Source organism: Lutjanus erythropterus, chromosome 4 (genome assembly GCF_056507025.1).
Source record: "Lutjanus erythropterus isolate fLutEry1 chromosome 4, fLutEry1.hap2, whole genome shotgun sequence".
Classification (NCBI taxonomy): domain Eukaryota; kingdom Metazoa; phylum Chordata; class Actinopteri; order Lutjaniformes; family Lutjanidae; genus Lutjanus; species Lutjanus erythropterus.
The window spans coordinates 17,125,823-17,152,526 of NC_139320.1; the positions used below are offsets into that span (position 1 = coordinate 17,125,823).

Below are 26,704 nucleotides of genomic sequence, written 5' to 3' on the forward strand. Positions count from 1 at the left end.
TGAAAATCAATATTGAGCAAGATAAAGCACAAGATAAAATGAATATCTTGCAAAGCACCTCAGAAAGTGTACATGAAAACATAATCGCATATGATGGGAATATGAAGTGTGACATAGGCTTTTGTTAAAATGCCAGTCTGTAAATGCATTATGCTCAAAAGACTTGATATCAACAGCCATCTAAAAACATCCAGAAACTGTTTTGCAAAGCAAATGAGAAATACTGTTTCCCTTACCAGCCTGAGATATGATAAGCACATCCCTGACGTACTCTTTCTGCTCATCCTTTTTCTCCTTCTTCTCCTTTTTCTTCTTCTTCTTCTTCTTCTTGTCATCCTGCAAGGGAGAGTTGATTCTTTCATAACTGTGCTTTATTATTATTATTTTTTTTTTAGATATTTAAAAGATTCTACTATATTTGTGCTCATACATGAAGGTTGTTTGCAAAGTGAGTGTTACATTTGCTTAATAAAGTATTAAAAAAGATAAAGTCAGCAGGGTTTGGTGTCACCTACTTGTCATACATTAAGAAATTTCTGTCTGCATTACAGTTAGATAACGAACATCCACACCTACTGTGAACATGCGGTCAAAATCAACAATAACTTGATACAGCCGAATAAAGGCAAATCTGAATATGTTGTATTTGCAATATCTTACTAAAACACGACTCTGCCTTTAAGTTTGACAAGTAAGTTAATACAGAGGTAAAAGCCTGTGTCTTCCAGCTTGGAACAGCATCCCCCTTCCTATTAATTCTGCTGATGTTGCTGATTTTGGCATATGTCCAGTTGTTTATTTGTGAATTGATGTTCATGCCTGTGCTGGGTTTTTTATTATTATTGTACAGCATTTTGGTCTATAAGGGTTGCTGTTAAATGTGCTTTATAAATATATTTGGACTTGACATTAGAACCCACCTGCAGAGAGACTGTATATATGACTATTATTACACACATACTGGATGCATAGGCATACCATACTACTTCTGTGTAAGTATGCATATAAACCTGGACACACACCCACACACACCAACAACTGGGATTACATAATCAAGTTATAAAAATATGTAACTATAACCAACCCAGATTACATAATTAGATTATAGTTATATTATCAAGGTATACTTCATTACATTGTTGATTTAATCTTTAAAATATGGCGAGTGACATATTAACTCACATCAAAAGCACATCTGATATAAGTTACTCCTCTCAGGTTGGCATTTTCGTTAAAGCTGATTTAACTATTACTTGTTTTTGTTTTTTAATGATGATTTATGAATAGTGGACTTTACGCCCTTTAATTTACAATGAAAATGGAAGAGGAACATTTTGCATTACAAGAGAAAAGTCGTCCACGTGGCCCTAATTTAAAAACAGCTGCAAAAAAAAACAACACAAAAGAAACAGCTGTAAATGCTTTATATGCAAAATAAATTTAATTTGCATTGAAAATGTTATGAGACGTTTGTGTGTGAAAAGAATATTTTTGGAACTCAAATCTTTGTGGCTGCATAGATTTTTTTAGTATAGGGTGCAATATATTCTATGTTTGGTTTTGAACTAATCCCAAAGTGAATCCTAAACTTTTCAGATTAGATTACATTTTTTTTGTAATTCAATAGATTACGTTACTGGTTACAGAAATTGACATGTAATTTTGAATTCAGTAACTGACTACATTTCACTGTGACCCAACCCTGAACATTCCCAATAAAGCATAGGTCACATATGACTTTATTGTTATGACCTGCTGTGGTGGATACAGAGGGTGTTTGACTGGGTGTGTTCCTCTGCTGTCAGATACCTGCCTGCTATCAGATCCAGGACATCAGAGCCTCCGCCTAGAACCCAGAGTGAAATGCATTCCATGTACTTTTGTGATCTGTTTTGCCACTCCACAGCAAACTAATGGGAGGCAACACATTTGTGGAATGCAAAGATTCAACTTTATGTTTTGTTTAACCTCATTTTGTTTCTTTCTTTTGTCCTAAAGGCTTGCAGAAGTCCGAGTCACTCGCTTATCCTGAGTCTTCTGATTTTCCACGCACGCACTCAGAAAACGAGCAACACATCAGGCCATCATGTGACTGCAGTCACTTGAAGCTAAAACATTACAAAACTAGACAAACAGGGGAAATACTTGAAGTATTTGTACACTCTTTGGTTTAGAGTTATTTCAAAGGCTGAAACTGTTGAAAACACGCCTTGGGGATGGTTGATGTGCTTATCTTCCAACTTGCCAAATGATACAATACAAGCTCAGTTTTTAGATTTCTAAATAGAGTCAATTTGACAGCCTTCCCACCCTAAATATTCTCTTAACACACTGTATTGTCAGCTTAGACAATATCCTCACCTGAGGCAGTGACACAGTCAGAAGGGACGATCAATCCCCTGTGAGCTGATGTGAAATCGTTTGTGCTCATGGCCAAGGACTTAATTTAGCAACACTGCAGGAAAGATTTCCGAGGGATTTACATGAACAAAACTGTGCACTCTAAAACCATTGGTTCTAATGTCTTTTTAACTGGTTTAAAGGGAAATGTTTTGGCTTCATCCGAAGGACTACTGAGACTCTGCATTAAGCATCAAGTCTTTGCTAAATGATCAATGCAATCAATACATTTTCCTTGTGATCAGCGGGTCTGTGTGGTGTTGAAAGTTGCGTGATGACAGGAACTAGTGTGTGACATGTTCATGTGCAAGACAGGAGCTTCATGGAAGTAATATTCTTCTTAAGCAGAGCCTGTGCCACAACGACAACTTACCTCACTGTCACTGTCTGAAGAGCTACTAGATGAGGAAGAAGAGGAGGATGAGGAGGAGGAGGAAGATGATGAGGATGATGATGAGCTGGAGTCCTGTTGAGAAAGAAGCGGGGAAGTTATGGCTCAACTCTGTGTACGCACTGAACAGGTTTATTTATACCCTCCTTTGTTGGCGAAAGTGATAAATGAGAATCTAATCGAATGAGTCATTCCGAACTCTGTGGAGCGAGGCTTTGTTAGAGCTCCTTAGAGAAGGCAGTGTAGCTGGCAGAAGAAGGGAGGGGCTCCTAAAGCACTTAGCAACACACAAAAGGAACTACACAAGCAACAAGCAACCATTTTGCTAAAAACACACACAGGAACACACATACACACACGCCCATTTCAGCTATGCTGTGAGTAAAAGTGACAGTTGATCTGCATTATAGACAAATCAATACCATTCCTAGTTCTCTCCTATTTGACTGGCTGTTACTAGGTACAGCCCTCACTGTACTTCCCCTCTGTGTCATGATTTGTGCAATGTAGCCTCACATGTGTGTGTGTGTCATGTGTCTTCCAAGCCAATGCAACACCCTGGAAAACCAACAAGATCAACTAACTGTTGTGCAGTGACAGAAACGCTTTCAATTAAATGTATTTAAAATATGGATTTAATTACTTTTGAGTATTTTGGAATGTTTATCTTTCTGCACAGAAAAAAAGAGTTTGTATTTCTGTATTTGAGATACTTAAAATACATTTTTTAAAGTAGCAATGTGAAGCAATTGTGCGTGCAAAAATGAGTACAGCAGTCCAAACAGTGAGTTGGAACCACAGATGGTGTATTAAATACGTTGCAATCCTACTTAATATACCATCTGTGGTTGAAGCAAGTTGTTTCACCCCACCCTCTCCTACACAGACTTGGAAAAGGGGGGCTCTGGTGCGGGAACACTGCAGGAGTGCAAGACAAGCGCAACATCCTAAACTGAAAATAACAAGCAACGACAAGTTCTACCCTGAAAGTTGATCAGCTGTTTATAACTGTCAGTTGTCAGTCGATGTGAAGCTCAGCTAGTTATCCTGAAAACCCTAACACTAACATCTACTGCTTCTGAAAGATTATTGATGATTTCTTACAACTAACAAACAGACACTCACTCATTTGCCAAACAGAACCAAAGTTGCAGGCCGGAATAAACATTCCAAAGGAGGATACAGCGGCTGTAACGTTGTTATCAGAGAAGTGAACATTTCAACTTAGCAGGTTTCCTTGATCTCTGATGGCATATTTTATATTTATTACATTAAATATATTACAGATTGGCCTGATCGGCCACTCAAAATCCATGTTGTGGGAAATCAGGTCATCTTTCATCTTCCATCTTTTCAATTTTCGATACTTCGTGGGGACTTTTCAAGAAAATACCCAATAGTTTAATTAATTGCCTGGTTAGTGGTGAAGATAAGCTTTTTGAGACACATACTTTCTTTTTCTTCTTCTTCTTCAGCTTCTTCTTCTTCTTCATCTTCTTGTCTTTCTTGATACCCTCATCCTCGCTGTCTGAGGAGGACGGAGAGCTGTCAAAAGAGTACAGCTCCTGGTGACAGACAAAAACAGAAAGCGAAGATTGTCCACTGTGCCCTTCACAATCTTTAGAGTCCAGGGTGGTGGGAATAATTACACATAAACAGAGCTGATGAGCGTTACAGTATCATGTAACGTTGTTTACTTCAATACAGTTAATTATTTTGCAACTGAATATACATTTTACATTCATCACTTACTTTATTTGGATCATGAAATTATAACTAATACATAATAGATATAAAGTTTCTTAAATATTTGAGGACAAAGTAATATGGGTTCCTGCACATTTTATTCAAATTATTGTTTTGTGTTTTTCAAATATACACGGTGCCTACCTCGCCATGTCCTGCTTTTGTGAGGAGTCCAGGTTGACTCTTGTCTCCCTCCTTCTTGCCCAGGTCTACAGGCTCTGCTACCTCTGTGAGGGGCTGCAAACCACCAGGAGGGGCCACCGCTGGTTGCTGGACACCTGCGGTGCCAGCTCCACCTGCTCCACCTGGAGTTGAACAGTACAAGGTGACAGGATTAGAGATGTTGGGCAGACAGGCTCACGTTTCTCAGGCTCAGCTGGTGAAACAGCAGTATCTACTAATTTTATGGAGGATCAGCTGTTGTGGCAAGCTGTTTTTGCCATGCTGGTTGTATCATAATAAATGAGAGAATTGTGTAGCTGCACTTCCTGATTGTCCCACTTCCTTAAATGGACAGCCAGGTTTAAACATAGAGCAAAAAAATCAAACATACGGTACAAGATCAATAAACTACAGCTTGCAGACTGACGACTTTTTAGTGCCCTTTGCAATAAATTGAGCGAATTGCCCAGCTATTACAGCAATTCAGAAAGGTGCCACACCCTTAACAATGTGAAGGAAGGAGAGAAAGTCTTTGTTTTTGTGTAAATAGGCTATATTAGTCTTAGAAACCCCTTTACAAAACAGTAATAAATAGATCGATTGCTTTCTTTCTGAAATTATTGTCTGTTAATTGAAGAACTAAGACTAATCACCAAAACAGACTGACCAAACTTTTAATAAACCCACATTTATCAAACTATAAACTTTAAGCTTCATAACAAATCATAGTCAAAAAGGTGGCAAACCTTTTAGGAGGGTGGACTCCATTAAGGTCCAGACTTGTCCTCTGTCCAGGAACCCACGTCTCCTCTGACAGACCCACCTGTGCACTTTTATGACAAGGGGTGGGGACGCGTGTGTGGAGCGTTTCAATGGGTGGGGAAGCAGGGAAAGTGTGAAGGTGACGAAAGTCAAACAGACTTCCCTTCAGAGGTTTCAAAATTAAGCCCACTTTGAAAGAAAATATTTGACATCACTGAAAATTCACTCACTTTATAATTAATGTGCCAACTCCACTGTTTTCATTTATATTTTTAGTTCTTTGTAACACAACAAATGATAGATTGTGTGACTTTATTTCACAGGCTAATTTTATGCAGTTTGTTTTATTTTGAAAGCAACAAGGTCTTACTCACAGTGTGGTCTAGCACTAGCTCTTACAGCTGAGGGCGGAACCCAGCTGGAACCTGTGCTAACAGGTAATGCCTGTTTCTCTGCCTGCGGAGACAGGCTGTATCCAATAGTGTAAGAAATACTCAGAACATTCACTTCAAAGTAACAACGCCACAGTGTAAAAAAAAAATCCTGCATTCAAAATCTTAGTCAGTAGCAGCAAATGCATAATAAATATGGAGGCTGATTAAGTTATTGGGCAATAATGGGAAGTTTATGTAATTGTTTATTATTCTGATAATACAATTTTAGTTCAGAAATATCAGCAATTATAATATCTGATTTGGCTTATGTCCCAGCATTTAATCTGAATTCTTAGGAAAAAATATATTTGTGAAGTTTTTGATGCTCTTTACTTGAAAAAGTAAATGAAAATTTGAAGAGTCAGGAGTGTTCTTTGATTATTATTTTTTTGGTTGATATCAGATTTAGTTCAGTCAGAGTCAAATCATCTTTGCTCATTATATCTTAGTCTTTCTTACCATCAGTTGTACATAAACTATAGGCCACATGAACTTCTTTAAAAAACACAAAAATGTTAAATTATTAATTATCTTATCAGAATCGGCTGTGAGAATCTGGTAATTATTGGCTTTTGGTATCAGCTGGAAAAAAAACAATCTATATCCCACATCCCTACACACACACACACACACACACACAAATAATAATAGGCCTGCTTAAAGTAGCAAGAGTAATAGCACTTATTATGCAGAAAGTCACTGCATTATAATTATTGATGCATTAATGCATAAGCATCACTGTGTTGGGCTAATTTCAAATACATCACATACTGTTGAGTAGCTTATCCCAAAATAATAAATCATATTATAATTGTTGATTTATTCTTGTATTAGTAACCAAAAATTCACAATGTAACTACTATCTAATGTTGTCCAATAAATGTAGTGAAGGGAAAAGAACAATGTTTTCTTCCAAAATGTAGTGGACTAGAAACAGAGTATTATAAAGTGGAAATACTTAAGTAAAGTCAACTACCTCAAAACAGTGATGGAGACACTTTCCAGTGAGCCAACTTGCGCAGTGGAAGCTCTATTTGACCTGTAAAGAATAGAACCATTATTAGTTTCGTTGGTAACTTACGTGTCGCCTCCCAGAGGACATTCAGAGTTAAAACCACAGGGTTGGTTCCTTTGAGTCAAACTTATTTTTTGTGATCTGTTTTTATGACCCTTTCCAGCTCCTGTAGTTTAACAGCTGAAGAAAGTAAACAGAAACATTAGAGTCAGCATACTTCCGGAAATAGGATTTTATTTTCAAAATAAAAGTATAGATATTATAATTTAAATTATAAAGAAAAAAAAACAACCAGTGGAACTTGCACAATTATAGAGTATCATATAATATACTCCATTTACTAATTACATGTAGCAATGAGAGAATAAGAGATTAACAAAGCAAACGAATTCGATACAAAATTATACAATGATTATATTTTGAAATTTATGAGGAAAACGTGATCTTTCAATTATATAGTTAGCTTGATAACTTGACAACAGTATTTCGTACACTGATGAAGTAGTTACTTATGGAAGTACAAAATAGTTTCAGTACTCTTTTCTGGGTTAAATGGCTGAGCCTCGCTCATTAGTTAAACTTAACAATGTAGGACAACTAGCTAACTTTATCTTAACTTAAAGAAGACAACGGTCGCAGGGCATTGTGCGACCGTTGGGTTACCTTTTTAACCGACATTAACACGTCTCACCGCTCGTCTGTTATGGGTCTTTGCCAAAGGAAACCTGTGTTGTGGGATTATGAAAGGTCGGATCTTTGTCAGTCCAAAGGAAACAACTATCTTAAGTAAATGTGGGTCTGGTCTCACATTTGAATGACTGACTGCTTGTCACAGCCATGCCGAGCCAAACGACCACGTCCCCGCCGCTGACAGTGACTGTGTTGGCCGCACTGTGGGTCAGTCTGGGGCAGTACGGTTTGTCCGAGTCTCCGGGGCCAGGATGTGACAATGGAAAGGTAACTTTAACTTAATACCCACCTTTTGTTCTGTTGATGTGTGTGTGTGTGTGTGTGTGTGTGTGTGTGTGTGTGTGTGTGTGTGTGTGTGTAACCCAGTGTTTGAGTAGGACAGCACAGTAAATCGAAATATTGTCAAAATCACAATAATTAAAGGTAAAATATGATAAAGCAGCGTTATAATGAAGTATTGCAGTGCTACAGAGATGTCCTAGCCTATTTATCTTGTTCTCTAAATGAAAGAAAACCTCTTTGTCTGGTACAGACCCCAACAAACATCACATCATAATAATTTTAATAGTATTTTCAGTGAAAATTGTGATGCAGAAGTATTAGGGATGTAATAATACTAAATATTCAAGGTACAATGATACCACAATAGAAAACCCACAATACAATGTTCATTGCAATGTTAGAAAACATAATATGTAATATTTGACATGAATACATTTTATATACGTGTGTGTGTGTGTGTGTGTGTGTGTGTGTGTATAATACTTTTTCCTTCTAATCTAAAGTACTTCTGGATCTCTTTTTTAATAAAATAAAATAAAATAAAAGTAGCCACCCATAACTTAAGCATGTGAATGCACACAGTGAATGAATTATGAATGTACAATTGCTAAACAAAACCAATGTCGCAGTCAGTCAAATTCATTCTATAAAATAAAATAAAATAAAATAAAATAAAGATAAAATAATTAACCATGTAACATCACAGTATATATTGTTACAGACTGGTATGCTATTGAGACATTTTTTATTGCAATTTTGCAATATTCAATATATTGTTAAGTCATTAAAATTAACGCAAATATTCAATCATAAAGAAATAAAGAGGCTTTAAGATGCACTCTGTTTCTCTGTGTTTTTGTGGTAGCTGTATTTGGATAGAGACCTGCCTGAGGATGCTGTTTATTGGGACTGTCCACTGTCTACTTGGCCAGAGTCTACTCAGGTAACTATGGTGACAACAGACCACATGATTATCATCATCTGTGTTATAGATTTATCCCCACAGCTTTGCTGGCTCAGATGGGCGGGGTGTGCTGCAATACATTGGGTGCCAGGAAGTTTAAACAATCACGGGAAAGTAATTGTTGTGTTAAAGCCTCTACAGTATATCTGGCACCACCCATAGTGTAAATCAGCTCTTAAAACTTGGCTTCTTCAGGTTGCTCCACCAACATTTAACCAGTGTCCACTGTCTGTCTTATCTACAGAGACCTCCTAGTATTGACACAGTGTATGATCCTGAGGTGAGTAAATACTTTACCGAGCACTTTATTTGACCGCTCTCCCCAACCTTTGACCTTCAAACACTATGTAACATGGTGATTTCCTTAAACTAAAGCACTGTCCGATAACTCTAACTGATGCATCAAAATTCCAAGTTCACATATTTTATTTTAATGCATGAAATGATCCAAATTTTGCCCTGCTTTACAAAAGGTGTTTTGCTGATATGTTGAAACATGCCAGGTACAGTCTTAGTTTGAATTAACTAAAACTTCTTCCTTGTTATGTTGTCAACAAGAACTTTGAGTGGCTGCTAACTTAATGTTTCTCCTGTGTGATTGATGACTGGGTGTATACAGTTGTTAACACAGAGACAGGGCCATTAAAATCTAATTAGACCTTTCACTTCTTTTCACTGCAGCCAGCCAGACAGATCTGCATGGATAAATCTATTTCCTACAACCATACCGTTCCCAACAGGTAAGGCAGTTTGACAGACAAATAACACATTTGCTCTAAAGGGGTGGGGAGATAGTCCAACCCAAGTTAGGAGACACTGACACATGCACACACATTAGCATGGACACATTTAGTCACAAAAATCTACAGCAGTCCATATATACTCATGGTTTCTGTGCTTTGTAATGCTGCAGTGAAGTAATCAACCAATGTCATTTTGTCATGTTTATAAAGGCTGTTGAGGATGTTAACGTTGTCTGCATTTGTGTGTGTTGCAGTGGAGCATACAGACCAGTAAGGGCAGAGACAGGAGAGTACTTGTACTGTCCTCCTCAGCGGTGGCTCAATAACTTGCACGTAAGTCACAACATCTCTTGCTGCTGTTTCTGCTGCTGTCTCAACTCTCACAACAGTTTAGTCATTGTATCTGTGTAGTACGGTAAAAGAATAGACATTTTTTGTTTTTGTAGTTATGTCTGTATTTTATATAAACTTATTTTTCGGTGATTACTTTATGTCATGCCAATAGGCACCCAAAAAATATAACTAATAATACCATGTCTCTGCTATGCGCGTTATGTAAAAGCTACAACTTCACAACATTTGATGTGACAGCATAATAAAAAGTCAGTCACTTTGCTTAAAATGCCAGAATTTTGACAAATGGGTTAATAGAAGCATAGAGGAGCTCCCTGGTTTTAAACAGTAGAATATAGACTGGCCAATCAATTTTGCCCACAATCCCTTCTGTTTGATTTTCCAACCTAACAATCTGTTTTAGTCAGACGTGCATCAGACTGTGGAGTTAAATTGCTGTGACTTAAATTAACACTAATACAGGGAAGTCTGCCGTAATTTACATTCTATCTGTTTAGACCCTTGGTACATAGATATTCTTGATTAGCGTGAGTTATACAAACAGTAATGACAGGTTGGGGATTTTTATTAGGGCATAACGTCAGAATGCACTGTAGATTACTGATGTTTTGTCACATTACTTTGTGGTTGTCAGTTTTTCATCCACAGAGGGATGCAGATATTTCCCTTTAGCAATCTTTGTCAGCTGAAAAACATTATTAACTCGCCATATTTTTTCATAAAAATTGTTACAAAGTAAATTTGTGTGGTTGTGGTAGAAGTTTGGGACATTGATAGTCACATATGTGCTGGTGTTTGTTTGCGTTTTCCAGCATGGAGCTACTGTTTTGCTCTACCATCCCTGTGCTCCTCTCCACGAGCGTCTACTTCTGTCTGTCCTGGCCCGCTCCTGTCTGCCAGACTACATCATTAGCCCACATCCACAGCTCAATAAACACACGGTGAGGCAAACCCTTTATCTCTTCTCTCTGACCCACCAAAGACAGCAAGCGACAGTAGATTCTAAATATTTCTGTTATCTTATAAGGCTGTATATTGTATTGTTGAAATATTTTGAACTTTGCACACTTTGATGACATGTCTTTGTTAGCCTTAACACCTGAGAATATCTGAATATGAAACTCCATACCACACTTTCAGAAATAGACATATTTGATGTTGATTAAGCAAGACTAGGCTTATCAGCTGTCTGTTAATCCACATGTAAGGGTTTAATAACCTTTATCTAAGTGTGAAAGATACTTACACACCACAGATTTAAGGGTAGCAGTAACCTACAGTGGGTACAGTAGTCTTTTTGTCCCCACTACCACTTCTTAGAAAAAACTACACATAACTTAAACAACAACAAAAGAATAGCTTTTTATTATGTCCAGCAGCCACCCTTACCTAGTGGACCGCCACCATCTAGTGGTATTGCCAAATGACTGAAAAAACAAAATATTTGTGTGTGTGGTGGGTAATTTACCAAATTAGATATTGGCTAACGTTGTCTCAGATGCAGGGATGGATCGGTTTTGAAATGAAAAAGGCGGTAGTAAAAGCTCTGAAGCATGTGATAAGGCACTCTGATGAAAAATGTCAAAATCCCGTATTTCAAGGATTTTCATCAGGGCATAGAGTGACAGTGAGAAACGGGTGTTTTAAAACTTTAAAAACGAATCCATGACAACAGTTATGCCACTTCAAGAAAAAGGCTGTGTCTGAAATCACTCACTTCACATTAAATAGTTCACTACATAGTGTGTTTTTCATTTTGAGGTGCTGTCTGAATGTGTAGTAATAATTATTCTACCATATCATACAGTAGACTCAAAGTATCCCACAATGCATCATGAAACGTAGTGTACCACTGGTCACTAACCAAACATTATATACCATAATGTATTGAGGGAAAAGCAATGGCAATATTATAATTTACAGTACAGAGTGGTGTCCAAAAATATTCCTTCTTCACTATATAGTGAGCTCACAATATAAGCCACTTTTTGAGTGACAGAGCTGACACGACACGTGACCAGGTCAGATGAGCTCCTGATTAGTTTTAAATATAACACCGGGTTCTCTTTGTCACGCTAAGCCTTGGTGAAGACTTTTTTTTACATTTATTATCAGAGTGCCTCGGATCGTTACTATTATTGCTATTGCTTTTACACTTTCATTATCAGTAAGCTTAAGAGTCATTGTTTGTTTTAAGTTTCACCCAGTTACTAGCCATATCCCTGACGAGCACCTGATTTTCATCTTTTTACATAAACAACACTACTTTTTGACCCAACCGGAGCCTTAAGTTACAAGAAGTTTAGAACCCCTGATGTACAGTAAGTTGAGACAATCAATGTCAAGTAAAGAAACAACTAATTTATATGTTGGGCTTTAGACATGCAAGTTAAGGCATAGCTGTGGAAAGGTGTTACTTGTCAGGATACATAAAATCTCAGGAGGCATAAAAATGAATGGTTTTGAATAGAAAGTGCATGTGTACTGACAAAATCTGTGCTTGCACTGTTGATCAGTAGAAGTATAATCAGATATGTTGTTCTGCAAAATTAAAGAATGGGATCATATTTGAAAAGATCATCTAAGTATATGGTCCTTTTTTTTTTCTTTTTCATCTTTGGCCTGCTTTAAGTGTGTGTTCATGTCCTGGTTTAATTTTGGTGAAGACGATGGAGTTGACTTTTGAATCAAACTGAGGATACGAAATAAGTTCCAAATACACAAACGCTACTTTGAACACTCTCTCACTGTGGCTATTGTCCTCTCATTTCATGTTCTGTTATGGAAGTTATGGAAGTTGTGAGTACTTACAGTGTTTATTCATTAATGAATTAAACACTAGACACAGATTTTCATGTTCCCTTGTAGTTGTATTTTCTTTCAAGCTTGACTGTGCTATACTGAGGCCGTCTGAAGCATGCTTTGTGTAGCACACACAAGCTACTTGTAGTGTTTCAGCTTGTTAATAGCCTAAACATTAGCTCTCTTTATTTCCACATCAGCATTACAATTAGGCATTATAAATTCACAAGCGTGGACCGTGACTCATTAAATTAGAATGTAAAAGAAGTGGAGTGAGTGTACAGTATGTTCACTGTTTGCTCTGTGTTCAGCCAATAGCCTTGCTGTCCTGGGGTCGCACCTTGGAACTGTCCGCCGTAGTCTCTTCAGACATCTGTGACTGGCTGGAGACGACAACATCCACAAGCAATAAGTTTGGTGGTGTGAGCTCAAGCAGGAAGTACAACCTGCTGTTAACCTGGTCTGCTGAGAAGCACCGACATAATTGTGCACATCCAGAGGAACACACTGCAAAAATGAAGGTTTGATGACTGACCACTTTTCTGATTTTGTTCGTTTGATCTCTTTCCATGCTCTGCAATGAAAGCAGCATAGAAGAGGCATTTGAATGGTCTTGTAGATGTCTCTAAGCAGCTGTTACTGTAAATTCCCAGGAATCTCTGAGGGGATGCTGTGAGCAGGCCATCTCATCTCTGCTGAATGGAGCGATGGAGGCAGAGCTGAAGTCCAACATGAAGAAGGAAAGCTTGAAACAAATCAAAGAGGAAGGCAAAAGCAGGCAGATAAGAGCTGCCTTAAGAGAAAAACAGGAGAATGAGGATGGAGATGACATGGAGGGCAGAAACACAACAACATTGTCAAACCAGACCAACAGAGCCTCTCCTGCTGGCTCTCTCAGTGGGAGAGGGGATGTCCAGAGCTACAACAGCACAACATTAGCAGATCCTCCACTAAGGAACGGGACTCTCTCCAATCCTTCTGGTCCAGATCCTAGGCTGACCCCAACTCCTTTGGGGTCAGATATGACTGAGACTACACTCAGAACTCATTCTTCAGGATTCGGGGCTCCTGAGTCTCAGAAAAGCAGCCTAACACTGCAGACAGCAGCACAGCAGCCCAGTCCAAAAAACCCAAACACCTCTCCTGGTGTTAACAGTGAACATAACCACACCGCCAGGCATGAAGCCCTGGCCTTCAGCTCCAAAGATGAAGATACAGTCTCAGCCAAACCGAGAGATAAAGACTCTATTAAACATGGCATGAAAGAGAAACACTTTAATAAAGACCGCACAGCAGATAGCATGATGAAGGATAACGAAGTAGTAGATGTTAAAGAGAGAGAGTTGGAACATAAGCAAACACACGGCAACACACCTTCTCACCACAAAGATGAAAAGACTGGCTTTGATTTGGTTTCTCCACCCCAACCACAACAACACGCAGACCCACAGCCAGCTGGTTACCTGCCCAGCAGCCATGAATGTGACGGCTGCAAAGCAGGCGAACACTGTGAATGCAACAAAGATATGGGGGTCAGAGCCGCTGCTGTGAATAAGGGGTTGCCGAGGACCCCCAGGACGGATGAGGCGGTCTGGGCAGCAGCGGCACTGGGCTTCCTGCTGGTTCTCCTGACCCTGTCGGTGCTTCACACTCGCCTGTACCGTCACTGGAGGACCACGCCCAGTCTTTACTGGCACGACCCACAGCAGGACTACGACAGCGTAGCAGGTAGGTGGACCACACAGTGTCGAGTCATCAGAGAGCTCTTTGGATCATTTTGTGGATCTTTGGAGGAGATAACAAGCTGCCTTTGTCTGTATTCTTAAGCAGTTTAATAAGAGTTTCCATGGGTCACTTAAAAGTCAGAAAATGTATAATAATCTTAATTTTGGGCTACGCAATTTTGACAGGTCTTAAAAAATTATTGGATTATGAAGTGAATGTTTTTATAAAACTGCATTAACTTCAGTCTCATTTTGAAGTATGTTTTTGGGGAAAAAAATTATTTTGATCACACTGCAACAACTACAAAATGAAAACAACATTGAACCAATAATTTCTAAAAGCAAAGTGTGCAGCCCAGAACTGATTGAAATAGACGCAACAACTGTAGCTATGTGCTTCACCCTCAAGCTTGGAAAGAATAGGTTTTACATTACACGATTTGGATTGGACTTTTTTCAATTAATTGACAATAGATTATTTAACATACATTTTTTTGCCAGTGTGAGTTCAGTCTCTAATTTGTTAAAACCTGTTAATGTGTTATCTGTGTGTGCGTCCTCTAGATGTGATCCGCAGGAGGCTACGGATTGCAAAGAGGAGGCGGAAAAGGGGCAGGAGACAGGAGTGTGTTCTTCTGCCCAGCTCTTCCAGCTCAGATGAACATCCATAGAAAAATGAAGGAGAACATCCCCAGTAATATCAAGAATGCACCTTAGTCTCAAGTCGACATGTCAAGGAGGCAGAGAGTGGACTGAAGAGTGGAAACAAAATGGGTTTAAGGACCACTGTGTTGGATTTAGTGGCATCTAGTGATGAGCTTGCAGATAGTAAACTTGACTAGATTCTGCTTCCAAGCATGTAGAAGAACCTATGGTGACTGCGAAAATGCAAAAACGCAAAAGGCTGTATCTATGAGGCTGTATCTCGTAGATCCCAGTGTTTGATTTGTCCATTCTGGGCTACTGTAAAAACATTAGAGGCGTGGAAGAGGACTCTATAGATAAAAAGGCCTCATTCTAAGGTAACGAAAACACAAAGATACCTATTTTCAAGTGATTATAAACCATTTTTGCCATATTCTTCCAGTAAATGCCTGTAAATCTTACACACTGGACCTTTAAAGTCATTATTAGGGCAGCATTTATCATAATATAGCATACAGCATGTTGTATGTGTCTTTATCAGTGCCTGTCGCATAGATACAGAGCTGGACTGGACCACCTCTATCAAAAGAGGAGATATGCTGAATAATCTGAAAGCTGGAGCTGAAATGCCACATTTCTGTTTAATGGTCAGTTAGATCTTTTGTCCAGATTTATTGGATATGCAGTGATTTGATAGAAGTTCTCTCTAATTGGTTGCATTTGGATTGTTAAAGCTGGGACCATTGTTCTATCTATTTCTCCTTGTGAATGGAAGCCATGGACATGATTTGCAAATGATTTCTTAACCATTATGCACAGACACTGTCATAAAATTAACATTCAGTTTTCCAAAACTAGGGTCCCCAAATAACAACCATTAAAGAAAAGCCAGTGTATTTTGTCCGTCGCTGGATTCTGCATCAGTCCATTGACCCCTCAGGACATCCCTACAAACATTACATCAAAGAGTCCAAAGAGAGGCCCTCAGGTTGTATGTCATGACTCACAATTTTTATATATTTGTGCAACTTGTTACAAATATCCTACACATTGCACAATGTATACACCTCATTTTGCTCACTCCATGTATCAATATTGAGTCTGTGGTTCTGATCTTGCCATTTTTCTACCTAAGGATGGTTTTTATTGTTACGTTTTGTCTGTATTTGTTTTTTTTTTTTTAAGTAGTTTCATAGTAATACTTTGTTGCTTTTACTTGTGAAGGTTTAGTATGTGAATATGTAAGTTGCTGTTCTAAGCAACACTGTGTGCGGCATGTTGTCATTCAATGGTACAAACAAGTGAATCGCTGAAATTTGAAGCCGTTTATGGACAAGACTTTATAGAAGGAATCACAAAGACAATAAATTCTTTGACAGAGGTGTTAAGTGTGTGGACTGCTGTTTCAAACAGCTGTTATGGATGTCAATATGTTTGTATCGTTTAACATCATAACCAGATACTACAGTAGTAAAGCTGTCTGGATTTTTGAGGCTGATGCCAACATCAATATTTGAGTGTAAAAAATCTGATAACATAGTATCAGCTAATATTTTATACATTAACATTTCTGATAAGGATCCCTCATTTTTCTTGTTGTCACAAAGTACCTACTGAGCAGGACATTTGAAAGTACAGAAGTGAGTTCAGTCACTGCTCAATAAAATGGTTTAGCTCTGATGCAAATCTTGAGAGGGAAGCAGGAAATGCATTTTACAGCCACGTGAAGTAAAAAAATATGGCTTAATTTCTTTGAATACATACATATATTATTCAAAGTTAATTCAGGTATCAAAAGAAAGTAAAACATGCAATCAAACTTTTCAGCAATCATAAAATTTTTTGTTGGAATTTTTTACTAATGTGATTGGACTCAAATCAACAGCTATAATACCCTCAGAGTGTTGTAGTTTTTCCTTTGTAAAAAAAAAAGTCACCTGCATCCTGTAGTTTGCCCTTAATACTGAATGGTTTGGGTACTCAACCTTGAATGAAACTGCCCTCAAGCATCACAGAGACTGAAGTACACTTTTGTTCCTATTAGAGCGAGCATCCATACAGAAAGACACTAAAAACAGACAGAGCCACAACTTGTTTTACTATTTTATTACAAATGTACAGCTTATGAGTTTCCATTACGATTGACCTTTTTAAGTCATTGTTTTCTCTACTTTATACAGTTTTTAACGTCTTCTGTTAAAAGATAACTCTCCCGTCACCCATCTCCCAAAGTGTAGCGCTGTGAAGAAACACAGGGACAGCAACAGTACAGGCCACAGTACACTGTCAATGGCTAAGTATCAGAAGTGTGTGTGTATAATTCACTGGCTGTAAATTTAATGTTTGTACTTGTAGAAGGCTTGGTCCAACTGATAAGTCGAGGGTGTGTGTTTAATGTTGGAAAGTATGTGCTGAATGATGAAAGTGTAAAAAAAAGTGTGTTGGACATGAACCGACGGAAGCATTTAACATTCATTCTAGAGGCACCCTACGTAGTGTCTACTAACTCGGGGAAGGACCGGGCCATGTGCATTTTTAGACCCTCCGCCCGCCCTTTTTGAGATGACTGTAGTGCTAAGCCAAAGTGAGCTTCAGACCTTTTCCTATTGCCCCCATCCTGAATCAAACCCTGCATCCTGCACCGAATGTACTTGAACTAAGACCTTTGGGAGAGTGCAGTACATAAAGTAGATCCTACTTCACCCAGCTGGTGTTTGAAAATAGTGCACTGTTGTTCTTGCTCTTCCCTGCCTGTGGATTCCAGTAGGATCATTAATATGTACAATATAACTACATAAGGGGGTAATACCACAGCGTAACCTTTACTGATGAGATTAAAACATCTGCAAGTACACTGGTGTCAAGACTAGAGAGCTGAATTAAGATTTGGTGAATAGATCCCACAGCCTGAAGCCCACTTGGGCCAACAAATAGACATAAATATCTCGCAGACATAACCCTAACATATAGCTTAATATAAAATATAGCATGAAAATATATGTTCATATATATGGCTCTAGTCTAAAACTTGGGCAATCATGAAAGAAGGGACGAGCTTTTCTGCTGCCTGTCCCCTGTGCGTGCGTGCGTGCATGCGTGTTAGCGTGCGTGTGTGGTAGTATTGCTGTTGTTCCAGCAGTCAGTACATCACTGTAACTCAGCCAATCAAACAGGAGATGATGACGATGATATCCAAAGGCATTCAATAGCAAACGATACATTTCATGAGTCTTCTGGACACAATTTGTTTTGACAGGGAACAGAGCAAACAATCCAACCTCCCCTACAGAGACGTGAGAGAGACTGAGGAACACTGACAGTCAGAGACCCCGAGTGATGGGAGGGGGGGGGTGAAAAACAAAACATGAATAAAGTGGACAGAGAAGTGCTGAAGGTGGTCTAGCGTCAATCGCTCAAAGTGTTTGGGGCTTATTAAAGTCTAATTGCTTCTTGCTAAAAGGCAGCAACAAAAAAAAAAGAGATGTAACTGCTGTTGGGATGAGGTCAACGTTTCAGGCGATTTAATTTAATGTGCAAAAGCCTTCTGAGCATCGAAGTATGATTATAGAAGAGACCAGTGGTTCCCAACCTTTTCCCTAAGACGTACCCCAAAAGACCTGCCTGATCAACTCAAGTACCCCTTCATCAACACCACCAGTTATGTTCCAAATATGTTCATTTGAATTAATTTCACACTGCATGTTATTTCACCATTAAAGGAGCATCACTATTGTGCATCCAAAAATGAGTACAGCAGTCCAAATGACCAGTTGGAGCCATAAACAGTATGTTAAAGAGGTTGAATCCCTATTTGATATACAATCTATGGTTGAAGCGAGCTGTTCTTAATTATTTCTTCTGGCTCATCAGCAAACATTCAGCATCAATTTAAACTCTAATTAATATGAAACGGGTAAACAATAACACAAGTTACACTCCGGAGTAGAAATTTCAGAGGAGCGAGTATTACAACTTGCCATGTTTCCTTAATCACTGATAACATATTGTGGTCATTTTGTGATTTACAACAGTAAATATATTACAGACTTCTGCTACAAGAGTTTGGTTAGTTTGGTCAAGTTTACATTTGTACGAGAGCTACAACCATTAGTCAATTAATTGATTAATTGTCTATTAAATTGTCACCAAGTAGTCTGATAATTGATTAACTGTTTTGAGTCATTATCTTAAAGAAAAATTGATTTCAGTTCCTCAAATGTGAATATTTTCTGTTTTGTTTTTTTTTTTACTCCTTTATGACAGAAAACTGACTATCTTTGGGTTGTGGACAAACAAGACATTTCAAGACATCATCTTGACAACATTGGATTAGCACTAATTGTTCTATAACCACATGGAGTGGCCAACCATTCTTTTGCTTGCTTGCTTGCTTGTTTTTACAAATTCATAATTTCAAAAACAACTAAATTAATTATTATTGCTGACTTTTTTTTAATCAAATCATGGATTCCTCTTTGCTTTGTTTGAGCTTCTCTTCAATCTTTCAACATACCCCTTGGGTATGAGTGACCCTTGTTGGGAATCACTGGAATAGAACAATGCAAGAACAATCAACTGTTTAAGCCACAAACACTTTGAAAAACCAGCGACAGTCATTGGAGAAGGGTTGGAGGTGGATTTAAACTAGAAGAGGACGGTCCTCGTGGCAGCTAGGAAAAACTTTTTACGTCCCATCTGCATCCTTTTGTTACAGATATGACCATATTTGTTCGGCACAGTACATCAAGCTTTAAACCTACAGTAGGCTAAGTGCGCTATCTTTTTGAAAAACAACAAAAACAAAAAAGACATCTTTGTTCCCAATGCTGTCTCCCCATTGGCAGAGTTCAGAGACAGTGAGCTAGAAGTGACAACTTCTATGGCCCAGATCAGCAGGCCGTGACAGAGAATCAATCGGAAAACAGAACGTGGGCTTGATTGTGCTTGCCAGACAGTCCAAAAAAGTGAAAATAATACATGGCAAACGACATCAAGCACACTTGAGGTGGCTAAATCCATTTCAAATGAGAGTATTCTCTCAAATGAAATGATACGAAAATGAGTAACTCTCACCACATTTACGTTCCAGGTTACCAGATCTGGTGCTGCTTTCCACAGGACTACTTAAAGCTTAACTGCAACATACCAGTATGTGTATCAACTCAATGTGACTGAACCATTTTGTTAACATGCATGCAAATAATGGCTGTCGTGTAATACAAGCACTCAGGGAGCACACCACCCACCATATAAATAACATACTGCTTTAAAGCAAGACTGGGGGAGGAGTGGGGGGGGTTAATTCTCATTCACAAACTGGATCAAACGATTTTATTATCCTGCTTGGCACCACAAAAATGACTATGGGACTGATTCTGATTCTGAGATGATTCCACTGGCTCTGTTAACTGAGGCAATTTGTAAGATAAATCAAGACAGCTAAGAGCATTTTGATCCAGGTCCTGTCATCATAAACGCACCAAGGGGCTTGCGGTCTGACAGAAAATCAAAACCAAAAAACAAATCTCCCCCGACACCCGCTCCCCTTTGGCAACTGTTCAACCCCTTGGCCACAGGACATATAACAACATGAAAAAAAAAAACAAAAAAACAAAAAAAAAAATCAAAAAACTCAAGCGTCACCCAGAAAACGACCGCTTGAGAAATGTTGAGGACCATTTCACAGGTTATGTCTTTTACATGTGTATGTGTGTGCATGTTTACTTAAATCCCAGTAAGAGGTTGAGCACACACTCACCACCTCTCTCCCTATTCCACTAAATGAGAATCATATTTGAAACAATAAAATAAACATACATAAACAGTTAAATCAAGATGACAGTCAGTAAAAATATCAATACAAAAAAAAACAATAGGCATGATAAACAACAACAATAAATCACAATTATTCCAGTGTAAGTGTTTTGTTTTGTGTAAGTCAGTAATTTGTTGTCCTCAGAGGTGCAGACCACACCAATCTGCATATTCAAAAGAAAAAATAAACAAAAGCAAAGAAAAAGAAGAGAGGAAAAAATGAAAACATGCCAGATCATGCTGCTGTGTACCGCCAACGATGTCAGGGGAAGTGACAGGTCAGAGAGAAGCTGGAGTCCCCTGCTGCAAAAGCTAACCCAGGAGGAAACATCTGAGAGCCTGGGTGGGATGTGTGAGTTGGGGGTCCTTCTCTACACCGCAAGCTCATCCTGTCTGGGACGGGATAGGAGACAGAGGGGCCTCGTGTTTGGTGGAGGGGCGGGGGAGCAGGCCAGAGAGGAAAGGAGAGGGGAAACGTCCTGACTCCGGGCAGGACAGAGGGACGGAGATGGTGTGGACTATGTTGTGGTTGGTCTACCTCCCTCTCTCGCAGCACACACTTCCTCCCTCCCTAGTTCAGGTAAACGGGGAGGGGGAGGGACGACAAGTGACAGGTGAGAATAAATAAAGCGGTAACATCTCACGATCCAGTTCACTGTACATCCCCACCACTGTATTTCACGTATGCTTGTCACAGTTTAAGCGGTTTATTTTACACATCTGATTCCAACAGTTTATTTAGGTTGCAGCAGGCTGTAGTTTCCATGTTGGATCCTTGCACTCGTCCTTCCCTACTTTCACGTCCACACTTGTGGAATCACTCCTTTTTCGCTCCTCAAAACAATCGATTCTCTTTGCTACCATCTGATTTTTTTTCCATGCATATTCCAAACTTTTCCTCTCATCATTGCACCCATCAGTCTCCCGATCACTCCCTCTCCCTCGTCCTCCCATCTGTAGTGTGATCATACACCCCCCCTCTTTCTTCCTCTCCTAGAGGCCCCTCCCATCCCTCTTAGCCCACCCATGCATTGATCCGTTCTGTCTCCCTCTTCCCTCTCCGTCCATCCATGCACTTGTTGGGTCACTGTTTTTTCTCACGAGTGGTGATGGTGACCAGCTGCTTGGCAGCCTTGGCGATGTCGTAGGCGCACTGGATGACCTGCTGAGTGAGAAGCTGGTAGTCCACTGCAGGGGCCCCGGGCTCTGAGGGCGCTGCCTTGCGGCACTCCACCTGCAACCGCGAGGCACTGGAAGCCAACAGGCGGAGGGAGCAGTGGACTGCATCCAACGCTGGGCGCTACGGAGAAATGAAGGGAATCAAAACTCAACGCACATGTTGGAGGATAAAACAGATCAAGGTAGATAAAGAGAGCAACATGCAGACAAAGAAGAGATAAAGAGACAAGCAACGGGAGAAATGAAACATGAGTTTGGGAAACTTACTTTGGGGAAGAGTGAGGCCATCTCAGTGACAGCGGAGTGGATCTTCTCAGAACATGGAACAAAACTGAAGAGGGAGGAAATTTCATTTAGGTGAGTAGCTGACAAGATGAATTAGGCAACAAAATTGTGGGTTACTAAATGATGCTTTGGACTTTTATATAGGCATAATAGGCATTACATTATGCATAAATCGTTCTTGTAAAATTAAAAGGGGCTTTATTTACATGGGAAATGGATGTTTACATTGCCAAAGCAGGTTTAAAATAAAATACAAAAGAAAGACATATATAACATATATCTATGTTCATTCTCGAAGTCTGAGTTGTACACCAATCCATTGCAACATTAACAACTGCATTCACCTGGTACATCTGTTCATGATGGTGTATAAAAACAGAATTAAACAGAATTTCTGTTTAAAAGAAAAAAAAAAGATGGTTAGCGCTAGATGTTCCTGTGACAACTTCTCAGGCTTTTATCCAATTAAGAGGATCATTTTTCAGCGAGGATATAATTAGCAATGTTTAGTCTAAGGCAGGCAGTTTCACTGCTATCCATCTCTGGGGTGTCTCAACCTACCTGTCATGTTTGAACTCCTGAGCAGCCCTGAGCAGCTCCTGGATGTTCTTGGTCACCTGCTCAGTTTTCAGTATGACATCCTCTGTGCAAGGCAGAGTGGGGTCTGGCTCCCCCGCCTCCCCACCTCCTCCTTCCTCAGACTCCCCACGACCTTCCTCCTCACTGCTGCGGCCCATACTGACGAGACATAAATACTCTTTAATTAACACCTGAGACTAAAGTAGAGAGCAGACAGTCATAGGAGACATTTATCAGTGTGGGGCTTTCGCATCTTAACACTGCAAGTGTTAACATCTTAAGTGACTTCCTGTTCTCTGCTCTGTGTTTCTCATTAAAAACTGTTAGTAAAGATCGTTGACTCCCATATCAGCGTCTGACCCAAATTTACAATACAGCATGGTAAGAAAACACAAAAACACCAGCAAAAACGGGCTGTTAAGTGTTTGGAATACCCATTTTGAGAACAAATTGTAACGGTAAATTAATGACAAAATATTCATAGAACACGGATGATCTCATTAGCAAATAGTTTAAGGGCTTTAGATGACTAATGATCTCAGTTATACCCCATAACAACTGTTGACTTTCATGCCAGAGCTCGTTGTGTTGTGGGTGCTTATCTGATTTCCAAATTAAATTCTTAAATATGAAATATAATACAGGAAATACTAGGTATTTGGTACTAGCAATGAAAGTAAAACCACTTCCCCAAAACTACAGATATAGATTAAAACATGCTCATCCTTGGTGTACAGGGATGTGCGCTGGCTCTGACCTTAGCGAGAGGTCGTACGTTTGTGTGTTGTCATAGTCACTGTCAGTGCCACTGCCATGCTTCTCTGGTTTAGGGACCTGGGAAGGGAAGCAGAAACAACATGTTACATCAGTGCAATTATCATCACCCACCTCAACCAATGAATGTGATCATTTCAGCCCACTAAATGACAGATTTTATTAGTGTTTCAAATCAGAAGTTTTGAATCTTTTGAATAAGTTAACAGTGGTTGCTCCTCTGAAAAACAATTTCAGTATGTTGGCAAATTTGAGTAAAAGAGAGATCTAACTGGGTTGCACTCACCAAGATCAACTGAAGTTAAGATTAATTAAAATCAGAGTTACGGAAAACTAGGACTAATGAGGATCCAATTTAATAAATAAAAAAAAAAAGCTAATTTGCATGCTGCCAGGACTTGGGTTGAGTCTGTCTCTTAACTTTCTTCTGGGAATTTTCAATCCATCTCAAAAAGAAAAACTTTTAAAAGTTTACATCAATCACATTTTAAACTGGAGTTAAAACTTTTGGAGCATCAGAACTTAATTTAATCAAGGTTTAGACTAAAAACTAAATAAAGGCTTAGAGCATTTTCACACCTATAGTTCAGTTCAGTTGGTCCGGACCAAAAGATAGAAAGGAAGCATTGTTGCATTTTAGTCCTGGTGCAGTTCATGGTCACACTGACTTTTTACAAATGAACCAAAAGGAGTGAACATACAGTTTTACAGACTGACAGGTAACTTGTTGATTGGACAGTTTTGGTGATTGTCATCCTGCATCATCAGTGCATCATCAGGACCAACATGGGAAAATCAGCTTGCTGGGCTGACAGAAGTTTACACAGCACTTCAATACCTCAGACGTGTATATTTAAGTTCAGAGAGAGAGGGATGGAGGAGGAAGCACATCTACCCTTCACTCAACTTCTTCAGCTGTGACATATAGTTATATTACTGTGTCAGATTTAAAGTGTGTAACAGCAATCACAAAGCACACAGAGTAAGATTAAATCACAGCAGGTTTAACAGCTTTTGACCTGTTAATCATGGAAAATACCTGCACCTAAAGTACATACCTGTTCCTAAATAAATTTCATGAATTTATACGTCCTATTAACTATCTGATCACCTCCTTAAAATGTTTAACAATCAGCAAATGGATTTGTTATCATTATAGCTTTTGATGCTAAAATCACATCTGCTATTGTAAAATCCTCTGGTTGGTTTGTTTGCTTCTCCAGAGTTTGTTTGGAGTTCGTTTGGAACCACAGAACCCCCACCCCCCTTGTCAGGCGTACTCAACCCAGTTTTCAGTCCGCACCAGGGATCGAATGACAGCATTCACACCAGCCCAAACAAACTGCACTAAACGGGCAGACGGACCACGGTCCATTTTAACTGGCCCAAATGAGGCACGTATTAAAACACCTTTTAACTCAATCTTTCTTAATTTTAAGATATTTTTAAAATTTGGTGCAACATAATTTAAAGTTAAACCATGATTTAATCTGGTTTAAAAAGTAATCCTTGTTGGTACAACCCAGCCTTTATGTTTGGTTTTTGAAAAATTTGCAATGTGGACCTTTCTAACGGGATCATGAGAGGTCTTTTGTGATAAAATAAAGGATTAGGGTGAATATTCTAAGCCTTTGTAGTATTTGCAGGGGACAAAACAATTTAAGCCTATAATCTCAACTTCCTAAGTGGACAAAGTGCAGGATCATGAAGCTCACAAAGTCAGCCTAGAATCCAAAATCGTAAACTGTAAAAACTCACCATGTATCTGCCCATCTCCATGGATCCAGACAGATGCTGGCTTCCATATGGTGTTGGACCTGCCGTACCACCCTTCCTTACCTGTGAAAAGAGGGGAACACAAGGATGGAGAGATGGAAGGACAGAGATAAGGGGAGAAAGAAATTTGTGAACAAAGAGGTGGAGAAGGGAATGAAAGATTAGCAGAAAGAGATGGATGAAGAAATAGGAAAAAAAGAGTGTGGCAGGGAGAGAGAAGAGATGGTTTTTTTTATATAAACAGCAGAAAAAACAAGATGAATGAGCCAGTGAGAGCAGCGTCAGATCAACTCGGCAGCTCACCCATCATCCCATCAAGTCTACATGCCTCTCTAGATATCTAAGACTGGAACTTAAAGAACACTCGACTAAACTAACGGCTGATGAACAGCTCTACATCACACAGGGGATCTAAACAAGACTACACACACATTTTACACTAATGTTGATCTCCATTATTAGAATGCATAACAAGCAGAAGTGGTGCTTAGTTGCATGTGAGAGAATCCTACATTTGATGAAATGGCAAACAATGCAATGACAGACAGAATGCTTACATCCAGAGGATGCACGGCTGCACTGCAGTGAGCAAGGGACAGACAGGTGAAGAGACAAACAGACAGAAAGAAAACAGACAAACAGGTAAATCTTTGTGTTCGAAGATGGTGAATTGGACACGAATGAATCCGTGGAGGCTGGCAGCACTGCAGAGTGGTGGTGTGTGCACATACTGAAAATGTTGCTGTAGGCTAAATGCTGCTCTGTGTTATAACTGGTCACCTGATTGTCTGCCGTATCAGTGACTTTACCAGAAACAAAAACATTGTTTGGACACCAGAAATGTGCACTTGCATATGTGTGATCGTAAATTAAAGGGATAGTTTGGATTACTGATACTTATAGATAGTCAGTGTATTAGCTACAGTAGATGCCGGTCAGCACACCCCTAGTTTGGAGCAGCAGCAGGAGTACCAGCACAGAGACTAAGCACTGTACAGCAGTCGGCAGGGTCAGCAGCAATTTATTTTAGCCACCTAAAAAAGGTACACCACCAAAAACCAACATCAGTTTAAGTGTAAAATAAGCCAAATACTGCTCTCACACACACAGGCGATGCTGATTTACTGCCGCCTTGATCTGCTGTTTTTTGTGTTATTCTGTAACTTTTGTGAGTCTTAACTAC

General features: G+C 39.2%; 3 protein-coding genes across 5 annotated transcripts in view; 1 reads left to right on the forward strand and 2 right to left on the reverse strand.

Moving 5' to 3' along the window:
- Window positions 1-165: 165 nt before the first annotated feature.
- LOC146328237 (uncharacterized) lies at window positions 166-7,749 on the reverse strand. The gene is made up of 5 exons (XM_084716278.1): window positions 7,719-7,749; window positions 4,682-4,893; window positions 4,243-4,356; window positions 2,774-2,866; window positions 166-336 (listed from the first exon to the last, which is right to left on the reverse strand). The coding sequence occupies exons 1-5, from the start codon at window positions 7,747-7,749 to the stop codon at window positions 181-183; spliced, it is 606 nt and encodes a 201-aa protein (XP_084572404.1). The 3' UTR covers window positions 166-180.
- On the forward strand, window positions 7,370-16,056 carry tp53i13 (tumor protein p53 inducible protein 13). Its single transcript, XM_084717120.1, has 9 exons — window positions 7,370-7,867; window positions 8,748-8,825; window positions 9,091-9,126; window positions 9,528-9,586; window positions 9,844-9,922; window positions 10,756-10,884; window positions 13,057-13,266; window positions 13,399-14,473; window positions 15,034-16,056. The coding sequence occupies exons 1-9, from the start codon at window positions 7,748-7,750 to the stop codon at window positions 15,138-15,140; spliced, it is 1,893 nt and encodes a 630-aa protein (XP_084573246.1). The 5' UTR covers window positions 7,370-7,747; the 3' UTR covers window positions 15,141-16,056.
- Window positions 16,057-19,730: 3,674 nt separating this feature from the next.
- git1 (G protein-coupled receptor kinase interacting ArfGAP 1) overlaps window positions 19,731-26,704 on the reverse strand; it is a 30,503-nt gene continuing 23,529 nt past the window's right edge. For all 3 annotated transcript variants that reach the window (XM_084717123.1, XM_084717124.1, XM_084717122.1), the window contains 5 exons: window positions 25,504-25,584; window positions 23,729-23,805; window positions 22,954-23,130; window positions 22,375-22,438; window positions 19,731-22,228 (listed from right to left, as the gene is read on the reverse strand). In XM_084717123.1, the coding sequence (XP_084573249.1) occupies window positions 22,013-22,228; window positions 22,375-22,438; window positions 22,954-23,130; window positions 23,729-23,805; window positions 25,504-25,584 (615 nt within the window). In that variant the 3' untranslated portion in view covers window positions 19,731-22,012. The remainder of the gene's footprint in view (window positions 22,229-22,374; window positions 22,439-22,953; window positions 23,131-23,728; window positions 23,806-25,503; window positions 25,585-26,704) is intronic.

What these genes read in the sequence shown, in the direction of transcription:
- tp53i13 (XM_084717120.1), top strand. Translation starts at nt 7,748, where the DNA reads ATGCCGAGCCAAACGACCACGTCCCCGCCGCTGACAGTGACTGTGTTG. An exon ending in CAGGATGTGACAATGGAAAG is followed by an intron (nt 7,868 to 8,747) that starts GTAACTTTAACT and finishes TTTTTGTGGTAG; the next exon opens with CTGTATTTGGATAGAGACCT. An exon ending in AACCATACCGTTCCCAACAG is followed by an intron (nt 9,587 to 9,843) that starts GTAAGGCAGTTT and finishes TGTGTGTTGCAG; the next exon opens with TGGAGCATACAGACCAGTAA.
- LOC146328237 (XM_084716278.1), bottom strand. Translation starts at nt 7,749, where the DNA reads ATGGCTGTGACAAGCAGTCAGTCATTCAAAT. An exon ending in AAGCAGTCAGTCATTCAAAT is followed by an intron (nt 4,894 to 7,718) that starts GTGAGACCAGAC and finishes GAGAAACGTGAG; the next exon opens with CCTGTCTGCCCAACATCTCT. An exon ending in CTTCAGACAGTGACAGTGAG is followed by an intron (nt 337 to 2,773) that starts GTAAGTTGTCGT and finishes TCTCCCTTGCAG; the next exon opens with GATGACAAGAAGAAGAAGAA.